Source organism: Trifolium pratense, linkage group LG3 (genome assembly GCF_020283565.1).
Source record: "Trifolium pratense cultivar HEN17-A07 linkage group LG3, ARS_RC_1.1, whole genome shotgun sequence".
NCBI classification, from domain to species: domain Eukaryota; kingdom Viridiplantae; phylum Streptophyta; class Magnoliopsida; order Fabales; family Fabaceae; genus Trifolium; species Trifolium pratense.
In genome coordinates this window covers 22,656,590-22,668,607 of record NC_060061.1, presented here as the reverse complement: position 1 = coordinate 22,668,607, position 12,018 = coordinate 22,656,590, and the positions used below count along the sequence as shown (strand labels likewise).

The 12,018-nt window shown below is 36.1% G+C and overlaps 2 protein-coding genes across 2 annotated transcripts; both read right to left on the bottom strand.

Annotated features, from left to right (window-relative positions):
* Positions 1–645: 645 nt before the first annotated feature.
* On the bottom strand, positions 646–5,199 carry LOC123913896 (fructose-bisphosphate aldolase 1, chloroplastic-like). The gene is made up of 7 exons (XM_045964795.1): positions 4,516–5,199; positions 3,096–4,211; positions 2,269–2,538; positions 1,937–2,046; positions 1,722–1,812; positions 1,263–1,532; positions 646–1,121 (listed from the first exon to the last, which is right to left on the bottom strand). Exons 2-7 carry the CDS (start codon positions 3,267–3,269, stop codon positions 843–845), a joined length of 1,194 nt encoding a protein of 397 aa, XP_045820751.1. The 5' UTR covers positions 3,270–4,211; positions 4,516–5,199; the 3' UTR covers positions 646–842.
* A 3,423-nt stretch (positions 5,200–8,622) lies between these two features.
* Positions 8,623–11,949, bottom strand: LOC123913895 (fructose-bisphosphate aldolase 1, chloroplastic). The gene is made up of 6 exons (XM_045964794.1): positions 11,432–11,949; positions 10,211–10,480; positions 10,015–10,124; positions 9,811–9,901; positions 9,259–9,528; positions 8,623–9,119 (listed from the first exon to the last, which is right to left on the bottom strand). The coding sequence occupies exons 1-6, from the start codon at positions 11,606–11,608 to the stop codon at positions 8,841–8,843; spliced, it is 1,197 nt and encodes a 398-aa protein (XP_045820750.1). The 5' UTR covers positions 11,609–11,949; the 3' UTR covers positions 8,623–8,840.
* Positions 11,950–12,018: the final 69 nt, after the last annotated feature.

The window sequence follows — 12,018 nt, the reverse complement described above, 5'->3', positions numbered from 1 at the left end:
TACGCATAAGCTTGACATCAGTTATTTCTCCTTTCTGAGAAAATAATTCTCTTAGTCGATTATACATGAGATTTCTAGGATTTTCAGTTCTAGGGTTTTACTTAACTAGCGAACATCTCATATACATGAGATTTCTAGGATTTTCCACCGTTCTTTACTTAAGGAGGGAATTGTGTTCAAATATTGATGCAAACACCCCCTATACACATTCTGGGAGGTGAAACCTGTTTTGAATTATCGAACTTGAAATATGTTTTTACTGGGACAATTTCGTATTATTAAGTTATTTACACTTTTTCAAATATTGATATTCCTCAAGATTCTTCAACTGATGTGATGCAAGACCGTTTTCTACTTAAGATACCGTCCGGATTGTATGTGCTAATTGCCGGCTTTAATTGAATGTAAAAGTTAATCATCTTGGTATATATATGTTGAGATGAATCTACATTGTCTGCACTACTATAAGCGCACTGTAAGCTATCTCAGCCATCAATTTGGATCGAACGGTTCATATTACACAAAAAATTAGCTTTAACCAATTTTAGCCATTAATTTGAGATCAAATGGTTCAAATATAAACCTAATGGCGCAAAAAAAAAGTAAACAGCACCAAATCCAAATCAATGTTGAGACACATTCAAGTACAGGACAACTACTCATACCAAGAGATATTATTAAGTTGTAAAGTTGCATGTAAAGACAAACAAAAATAGTCTCCAAGACTATAAAACATTACACATTTTTGACAAACTAGTCTTCCATTTCCATTCATTCACCATCATTAAATTTTGGTGCTGCTGACTAACATAACATTTATCATAATATTCACTACCAACATTTTAGTAAACGTAGCCTTTGACAAATAGTTCCTTCTTGGCTTCCTCAGATTCACCATCACCGGCGTACTTCCCAAGTTGAGCAAGTGAGTTGGACTTGGCGCGGTGAAGGAGTGCTTCTTGTGCTGCCTTCACATTCTCTATGCGGCCTCCCCATGTCTTCAATGCAGTATTTTGGAGAGCTCTTGCGTATGAAAACGACACGTGCCATGGGTTTGGTGATTTGTTCATTTCATTCAAGTTGAGGGTTGCTTCAACCTCAGATTGTCCACCAGACAAAAACTACATAGCAGAATACAACTTGTGTAAGCACATGAACAAAGAGTGACATTTGAAAAATAGGAAGATACAATAATGTAATGTATTTGGTTAGTGTCACATATCCATGAGGTGTTGCCGTGTCGGCTAAGTGGAAAGACATACCATGATTCCAGGGACAGCTGGGGGAATTCTCCTTTGAAGGAGTTTGAGGGTATAGTCGGCAACTGTTGCAGGAGAGGCCCTGTCCTTGGACTCGGCTCCGGGAGTAACCATGCTAGGCTTGAGGAGAATACCCTCAAATTGGACATTGTTCTCAGCAAGGTAGTAGAAAACCTCAGCCCAAACCTTTTGGGCTACTTCAAAGGTCCTGTCAATGTTATGTTCTCCATCAAGCAAGATCTCCGGTTCCACAATTGGGACCAACCCGTTGTCCTAATAAACCATGAAATGATAATATTTTAGCGATTGATGTTACTGCAGAAGATTCCTGTCAAATACAATTCGTACATACACAACTATGAAACATCTTAGTTGGGGTCATGGACCTTTTTAAAAATTATTGATCTAATAACTATGAAATAAAATAAATCACTTATATAATTCGAATGGTTCTTCTCTCACCTGACTAATTGCAGCATAGCGAGCCAAACCCCAGGCTGCTTCCTTGACAGCCAAAGCAGAGGGACCATTGGGGATGCTCACAACAGTACGCCTAATATGTGATTGAAATTCACGTTATTAAAATAATGAGCATGATAAGTAATAAGTATATTAAAAAAACAACTAGTGCATGACATTGTAATTTTGCTTCCACGGGAGATCATGTAGATACTAACCATTTTGCGAAACGAGCACCTTGTTGGTAGTATGCAGCTGAACGAGAGGCAAGGCCGTCTAGACCTTGGCACCATGACTCATCATTGGAACCAGCAAGAGGCACCAGACCCTATTGTTCACAGTCACAGCACATAAACAATGGCTTATTGTTTTCATAAGTAGAAATTAACATAAGTGTGAATGATAGTAGAAATAAACATCAGCAGACATCATAATGATATTAGCTGGCAATCAAGCTTATTCCTTTCATTATTTGTTCAGCATAGCACAAATTAAGAATTCATCATCTAACAGAAAACATAATTACATAGAGTAAGTCCTAATGGCTTACCTTGTCGACTTTAATACCAGGAACAATGTTTTGCTCAACAAGCACATCGACAATCTTCCTTCCATCAACTGTGGATTGGTAGAGAGTTTCCTCAAATAGAATGGCACCAGAGATGTACTCTCCAAGTGATGGAACTGTCACCAAAAGGGTACGCCATGCTTGACGGTTAACTTCGGTGTTCTCTAGCCCAATTGAAGCCAAACGCTTCCCACATGTAGCATTGGACTCATCCATGGCCAAAATACCACGCCCTGGTGAAGCAATTGTTTTCTGTATCCACAAACAAGAAAACAAAAATTATAATGAAGCATACAATACAACATTGCATCAACAATGCGAAAATGGAAATATGGAATATCATTACTTAGAAGTTACATCATGTCCAACTATGAATTTCAATTTTAAGAATTTTGATTTCATTACTAAGAATTTTAATGGTGTAACAACATAACATGTATCTTCCTCACCCTCTTTCTAAGTCTACTCTTTAATTTTAAGCCACTGACAGTTCTTACATGTGACAGCCACATAAAATTCAACCAATTCTAGTGTTGAAGCTATATAAGAACCTGTTCCTAACTTCAATAGCTCAATAAGACACTATTGAATATCCTCAAGTCGATAAACAAGGACAATAATAATAGATGCTAATCAATAGTATTAGTATACATGCTTTAACCAACAAGCTAGTCTAAAAACGAGAATTCGACTGTGCAAAGAAGTAAAACTGCTTATGAGTTTGAATATGTTTGTTTGAAGAACTAAGTTTAGTTACGAGCTACTACTAGTTTTTGTAATTTGCAAGTTGTTTAAACTATCATACATACCGCGGTCTTGACGAGCTCGTCAGTATAAGCACCAGCTCTGATGGTGAGACTTGATGGAGCGGCGGGGCTGCATCTCACAACGGACATAGGTTGACGGAGGGTTTGTCCCTTCACCCATTCAGACTTGTCAAGAACAAGTGATGATTTGAAAAGAGATGCTGATGCAGAAGCCATTGTTCACTGTCTAACAAGAACTGCAATCTTATCCCTCACTACAATGAATGAGTCTCTTTACCACACAACTTATGCAATGCATTCTCTGTATTTAACTATTTATGATTTTGAAGTGATGTCTCATTTGAGGCTACTAAGAACTAACCTATCATCACTTGACATGTGGATGATAACTCATGCTTGCTTGGCATTCTGCATTACTGGTTTAAATGGATGGTTTTTTTTCTAACCATGTAAAAAATTAACAATAATATGGACTAGTAGTACAAGTGTATAACATGCACCAAAAAGGGTAGGAAAAATAAGTGTGAGGTCATAATTTGGTTGGATGATTAACTAATTTGTCTTCTTCTTAATGATATATGGTCCTGATTTAATACCAGGATTTGGTGAGATTGGGGTAACAAGGTCATCAAAGAATGCCATGACATGATATTGAGTGGCCGTAAACATACATTTCAAATTCATCAATTCCCTATGCTAAATGTGTTAAGATTAAGAACCTAGAATTTTCCATGTACTGTAGTGGTATACAACAGTGTAAAGTCCAGAATCAATAACTAGTAGGTTGTTACCAGAAAACAGATAACTACATATAACTGAACTAGTATATAAACCCGTGCAATGTAAGGAGCAAAATTACTTAAAAAGTCGGTAGCATTTTTATTATTTTGAAAAAAGTTATACTACTCCCTCCCTCTGTTCCTTATTATATGAAAAAAAAAAAATCACTTCTAAGGTTTATTGAATAACGAATATATCTGGTCTATACTAGATACATCACTTGTCCACTAATCACACGTGCAACCACAGCCTCTTGTCTCGTCGTGAGCTCTCACCAAGTGAAAACACAGGGATTTAGGTTATTCAGCGAACTTAAATAGTTGAACCTCTCCAAAATCCAAATACTTCAAAAAAATATACATGCTTTTGTGTCTGAACCTGCAAGGCAAAATACAAAATACATGTGATAATTGTTAAATCTGCCAAGGTAATAAACAGCCATTTATCATTTATCAAGACATAAAACATGATTCACAATATATATATATATATAATAGAAAAAAAATTGAAGTTTGTTTTTTGAAATGTGTGCACATCCACCATTTCTTGTTTTGTTTGTTTGTAATTTTGGTCCCACAAATCATAAAGGGTAAAGGCTTATCAACCAAGCAAAGCAAGCAAAGTAAGCTACAAAATTAGAAACAAGTTGGCATTTAGCTGAAAAGAATGAACTCAGCAAAACCTGGATTGAATCAATGAATAAGTAACACTGCATCCTTGAAGTAGTGTGACAATTCTGAGGAAATGGCTTGATAAGAATAGCTGCTTGTGATTTATCACTTCCGGAGAGACAAGATTGATTCCACGTATGTAAAATTGATTTTCAACTTTGGTTCTAGAACTAGAATTGATTATAACTTAATCTTTGGGAGATGAAAATACATCCACAACCCCAAATAAAAAAATTATTTGGCATACACAAAATTGTAGTACAAATATTACCGGAGATATCTTTCCATAGTATCAGAAGATATCTTCGGGTAGTATTTTTTTAGTGTGAGCAATGCAAAGGACGAAGATTATGTGTGTGTTTGGTAAGTCAAATAAGCTAGCTTATAATTTATTGGGCTATAAACATGAACGTATTTGGTAAAAGACTTATCTAATCTAATTAGCTTATAGCATTTTGATTTAATTTAACCTCTTCTGCATTAATTATTGAAGGTGAAGAAGAGGTTAAATTTAGTACTAGATTGAATTTTAGAATCTCTTTGGATGATGGGTACCATGTTGAGTGATCTAAGACCATCATCTAAGTATTTGAACAAACCAAGTATTGGGGTTTTGGAATTGGGAATCTTGAATGCTGTTGGATTCTCACCGATGAAGAAGGACCGAACCGACGCATATTGTGTAGCTAAGTATGGTCCTAAATGGGTGAGAACAAGGACTATTGTTGATAGTCTTTCACTAAGATGGAATTACGGGTGAGCATGAACCCGAGACCCGACTCAAAACCGATATAACCGACAACACATTGAAGCATTCGGTCGGTGCGGGTCGGGTATCGGGTCAACAAATTGCAAAAAAAACGGGCATGAACGGTTGCATACGGGCGGGTGCGGGTCTCTAAAATTCTATCCCTCCATAACCGAAACCGACCGAACAACCATTAGATGCAAATTAATTTTTTTCCTTCTCTCCCTTTCAATCTAATATACTCTTCTCTTTGTTATTTTTATCCATCTTTGATATAAGATAAAAATATTATATTTTACAAAGCTTATAATTAATAATATGGTGATAAAGAAGTTGGGAAATATATTCTAATATATATTCTAGATCTATTTTAATTTCTACGTCTCTTCTACTTAATATTTTATTGTTTTTAGATCTACATATTGAAAGAAAGTAACTGCATCTTACCCTCTCTGTTTTTTAATTTACTTCGTCTATCTTTTGTTGCATTGTGTACGAGGTATTAAACTATTCGAAAATTAGGAATTTTTGGATAATGGAGGAGTTTTAGATGTAAACAAAGTTTCGATCTAACCCGTAATATCCGACTCGTTCAACCTGCCACCCGCCGAACCCAAACAAACCGAAGATATAGACGGTCGGAATTGGGTTCAAATTAAATGATTGCGGTTTTTATCGATTTAGTGATTTTCGGCCCGAACCCGACCGAAACCGACCAATGCTCAGGCCTAGATGGAATGAGCAATATACTTGTGAAGTTTATGACCCTTCTACAGTTATGACAATTGTGGTGTTTGATAATGGACACTTACATGCTAGTCTTGTACAGTTATCACAAGGAAATCTCATGGTTTCAATAAAGGTATCTCACGATTTGAACCATTACTTAGTAAGTTAAGTTTTCACTCATCCCCGAATTGATTGGTAGACAAGCTTTTAACCAATTATCCATTAGAACAAGTGTTCATAACTCACACATGAAATCTCGGTACCATTGATCGAATTTATCAAAATGACACGTTTGTTAAGGTCTTGTGTCTCGTATCCTTTTCATGAGAATTTAAGAGTCAAGCCCTTGAACTCTATGAAGCGGCCCCACTTCATTCTCATATAGGTAGACCATATCATAAATGCACCCATAATTATGCATTCAAGCAAACATATGATATATGTCTATTAAGAGGAAAATCTCATCCTACCACTTTTTCTTTTATGGTCCAAGTACTTTTATCTCTTGGGATGTATTTATTATTGTCAAGTACTTCAATCACTCTAATAGTGTACTTTCATCATTGAACTCAAGACTTGATGTTATTCAAGTGTGAGTTATGTTTCCACCATTGGTGATCAATTATATATGGGCTTGTACCACATCCCTAATGATGTCTTCAATGACTTAATCATCATTATCCGAAAAACATCATATCCTTGTCAACTCTTTCGTCAAAGAATTGCAAGATTTTCCAACTTTTATAACTTTGATTTTGAATATTCAATCAACCACATAGCTATGTCTTTACAAAAACTTTGAATATTCCTTATACATTCTTGATAGTTTTAACCGCTATCACAAAATCATGACTTTTTGTCATTCTATTGTCATTGTGTCATATATTCTTATGCACAAACTTTATGTCATTATTCTCTTGTTATAACATATTTACGGGCATATATACACGACAAATTTGAACCCATTATCATAAACCAACATATATAGATATATGCCAACATGAATTATATGTTCCTCAATGGTTTAGAACATGCATGAATATAATTGGGTTTTCATTATTTGTAAATTCAAACATGTATCATCAGAATGTTTAAACACATAAAATAAGAAAGAGTTAATGATACTTATCTCATTGAAGCCAATATCTCTTAATTCATACGGTGATCAAGAATCATCTCCTTTGAAATTGCAGCCATTAATTAATCACAAACAAATTATAAATCGAAAATCGAACCTAAAGATTGTTAGAACATTTGCTGGGGGACTGCTGCAAATACTCGAACTAGAAGAAGATGATGAACGACATGATGAACATATTGCACAAATTCCAAAGCGTGTGTATCACACTAAACTTTAGGTTCGATTCGCCCCCACCATAAACTGGATGCAAAAGGGTTAACCGGGGAATCCCCTTCAGGATACTTTGGAAACCTTGACATGGATTGCATACACATATCAAACATATCGATCAATGATATTTTACAGAATAAAGTTTTTTCAATGACCCTTGTGCACTAGAGAAATGAAGAAATGATTTAGAAATAATTTTGACAGAATTTACTCATGAAATTCATAATTTCTCTTATGTTGTATTTTTCTGTCTCCTAAATGTCTCTATTTATAGATAAACTTATGCCAAATGATGAAGGGACACAACCTTTGAAAAAATTTTAAAAATGTAAATTTGAATTTCAATTTAACCATTGCAACCTTTCAAATATATTTTGGAAAATATCCAACATAATGTTGAAGGAATAAATGGAGATGGAGGAGTTGATAAGAGAATTGGTATGGTAAGGATTAGGCTTTTCGACACTTGATAGTGATAGGATTTATACTCATTTTTATCCACTTATAAACTTGCATATTCAAGGAGCAAAGAAAATGGGAGAAATTCAATTGGCAGTGAGATGGGATTTGGCTATTTCATCTTTCTCTTTATCATTTTCATGCCAGAATTTATTTTGCCAGCAACATTTACCTTCTTACTCGTGAATGGTACCGAATAAGGCCAAGATACCCTTCTCATATGGATGTAAAATTGTCTCATGCTGATACCGCAACTAATGAAGAACTTGAAGAAGAGTTTGATCCTTTCCAACTAAATTTAGCGGCGGTAATCTGCAGAAAAGGTATCATAGATTGAGAGGCATTTCAGGAAAACTGCTTGCTGTGATGGGTGATTTGGCAACTCAAGGAGAGAGGGTGCAGTCTCTTATCAGCTGGAGAGATCCAAGAGCAACGGAATTTGTTCCTGATTTTCTGTTTGGTTGCCGTCATTTTGCTTATTTCGTTCCTTTTCAGATTATAATCTTCATTTGGGTCACTTATGTGTTAAGACCTCCAAGGTTTCGCTTCAATTTGCCTAGCATTATGATATGAATGTATTGTTTTGCTTTACTTTTAAAAGAGTTGCTGATATGAATGAATGTCTTGGAAGCAAATAAGGTTGTTGATGTCTTTTTTCTAAGCAACGCCGAGTTTGCAGGAAATAATATATCATGCTGCTTCAATATTCCTTCCTTGGATCATCATCTATGAGGAACACAACTTCGAGTAAAAGTGGCTTGAGTTTTTATCTCTGTTATTCGTGGACTGCCAGCTTTTAAGCATTTGTGAGTATGTTGAGACATCATCAAGTACAAACTCATCGCAAAAGATTTTATTGAAGTTGTAAAGGTGCATGTAATATAACCACAAACAAAAAATAAAAAATAGTCTCCAAGACTATAAAATATTACACATTTTCGACAAATTAGTCTTCTTACATAATAATATTCATCCCCCGTCAACACCATCATTAAATGCTAGTGCTGCTGTCTAACATAACATGTATCATAATATTCACTACCAACATTTTAGTAAACGTAGCCTTTGACAAATAGTTCCTTCTTGGCCTCCTCAGATTCACCATCACCGGCGTACTTTCCAAGTTGAGCAAGTGAGTTGGACTTGGCGCGGTGAAGGAGCGCTTCTTGTGCTGCCTTCACGTTCTCTACACGGCCTCCCCATGTCTTCAATGCGGTATTTTGGAGAGCTCTTGCGTATGAAAACGACACGTGCCATGGGTTTGGAGATTTGTTCATTTCATTCAAGTTGAGGGTTGCTTCAACCTCAGATTGTCCACCAGACAAAAACTACATAGCAGAATACAACTTTGTTAAGCACATGAACAAAGAGCGAAATTTGAAATACGAAGATACAATAATGTAATGTATTTGGTTAGCGTCACCTATCCATGAGGTGTTGCCGTGTCGGCTAAGTGGAAAGACATACCATGATACCAGGGACAGCTGGGGGAATTCTCCTTTGAAGGAGTTTGAGGGTATAGTCAGCAACTGTTGCAGGAGAGGCCCTGTCCTTGGACTCGGCTCCGGGAGTAACCATGCTAGGCTTGAGGAGAATACCCTCAAATTGGACATTGTTCTCAGCAAGGTAGTAGAAAACCTCAGCCCAAACCTTTTGGGCTACTTCAAAGGTTCTGTCAATGTTATGTTCTCCATCAAGCAAAATCTCAGGCTCCACAATTGGTACCAACCCGTTGTCCTAATAAACCATTAAATGAACATATTTTAGCCATATATTTAAAAAAGTTTCCGATAAGAGCTCACATAAAAATAGAAGACAGTGTTTTAGATCGCACTCATGTAGCGATTAATGTTACTACCGAAAATTCCTGTCAAATACAATTCGTACATACGCAACTGCAGTTGCTAAGACATAAAACATCTTAGTCAGGGTCACGGACCTTTTTAAACGTTATTGATCTAATAACTATGAAATAAAAGAAATCACTTATATAATTCGAGTGGTTCTTTTCTTTCTTACCTGACTAATTGCAGCATAGCGAGCCAAACCCCAGGCTGCTTCCTTGACAGCCAGAGCAGAGGGACCATTGGGGATGCTCACAACAGTACGCCTAATAAGTGATTGAAATTCGCGTGATTAAAAAAAAGAGCATGGTAAGTAGTACCAAATAAACACATAAATGCATGAAATTCTGATTTTGCTATGCAGGCGGCATATACTCACCATTTGGCGAAACGGGCACCTTGCTGGTAGTATGCAGCTGAACGAGAGGCAAGACCGTCAAGACCTTGGCACCATGACTCATCGTTGGAACCAGCTAGAGGCACCAGACCCTATTGTTCATGGCACATAAACCTTAGTAACAACATAAGGCAATTTCATTTTAGTAACAACATAAGGTAATTTCTAAATGGCTTACCTTGTCGACTTTAATACCGGGAACAATGTTTTGCTCAACAAGCACATCGACAATCTTCCTTCCATCAACTGTGGATTGGTAGAGAGTTTCCTCAAAGAGAATGGCACCAGAGATGTACTCTCCAAGTGTTGGAACTGTCACCAGAAGGGTACGCCATGCTTGACGGTTAGCTTCCGTGTTCTCTAGCCCAATTGACGCCAAACGCTTCCCACAGGTAGCATTGGATTCATCCATGGCCAAAATACCACGCCCTGGTGAAGCGATTGTTTTCTGCATTAACACACAAGCAAACAAAAACAAGACACAAGAAATTATTAGGGTGAAACATCAAATAGCACACATCATGACATCAACAATGTAAAAACAGAACATAATTAGTTAATTACTCTGAGCAGAGTTACTTATCTAATTCTTAGATTATGTCTCGTTTTATCCGACATTCGACTCACTGTCTTTCTCCCTCTCTCTTATAGCTAGGACTTGTTTGTATTGACTTAATTGAGCTTATCTACTTACATAACCACTTACGAAAACAACTTTTGATATGTTCATAGCCTCTTTTCAGCTTGTTTGTATTGACAACCTATACCTTATATAAAAATAATTAAACTTCAGCTCATCCTTTGTTATATGAATAGCTTATACATAAACACTTATATTATAAGAGCTTACACTATAAGCGCTTAATTAAGTTGTTTATCAAAACAAAACCGCAATTCATAGATAAGCACTTATATTATAAGCGCTTAGTTAAGTTATTTATCCAAACAACATCTTATTAGTTACTCTCTTACTACTAGCAACAATATTTTTATCCAAGAAAGTGTTCTTACAAGTGGCAGTCACATGTATCAACTTTAATGGTCCTAATATTAGGAACCGAATAAAAATCCTATTGGAGATTCTCTAATGAAAATTACGTTAGTCTAACCAACACGCTAATTTGAAAAACTAGAATTCCACTTTACAAAGAAGAATTAAGACAAATTATAAGTATGAAACTAAATTCCTACCATGTATATTTGAAGAACTAAGTTCAGTTATGAGATATTTTTTGTTTCGGGAGGATTTGAACTCTGTCATTTGATGCAATAACCTCAAAGGACAGAGTTCAAGTCCTCGGAAACAAAGTTCAAATTACCTCGAGACAGTTATAAAAATGGTCATTAGTGTCACTTTAATTAATAATAAAAAAATTGCAAGTTGTTTTAAGTATCATACCGCGGTCTTGACGAGCTCATCAGTATAAGCACCAGCTCTGATGGTTAGACTTGATGGCGCGGCCGGGCTGCATCGCACAACGGACATAGGCTGACGGAGAGTTTGTCCCTTCACCCATTCAGACTTGTCAAGAACAAGTGAAGATGATTTGAAAACAGAAGCTGAAGCAGAAGCCATAGTTTCAAACACACACTCACTCACTCACACACACACTGCAGTATATCTTATCTCCAACAGCAACTTGTTTACCACACAAAACATTCACTGCTTTCTCAGTATTTATAACTGTCAAGTGATGTCTCATTTGCGGCTAGTGTGAGTTAACCTATCTTCACATGACATGTGGATGATAATTCATGCTTGTTTGGCATTCTGCAATATGTATATCAATCTTTAAGTGGTTGAAATGATTGGTTTTTTTCTCACCTTGTAAAAATGGTTTAGGAAATGGAAAATTATTAAGGAGATATTTTTTTCGACTTGTGTTAGTATATAATATAGTGACAAATGTGTAACATAATATGCATTAATTAAAAAGGTTCCAATTATAGTTGTTTGTTTGTAGGGAAAATTAGTGTGAGGTTATA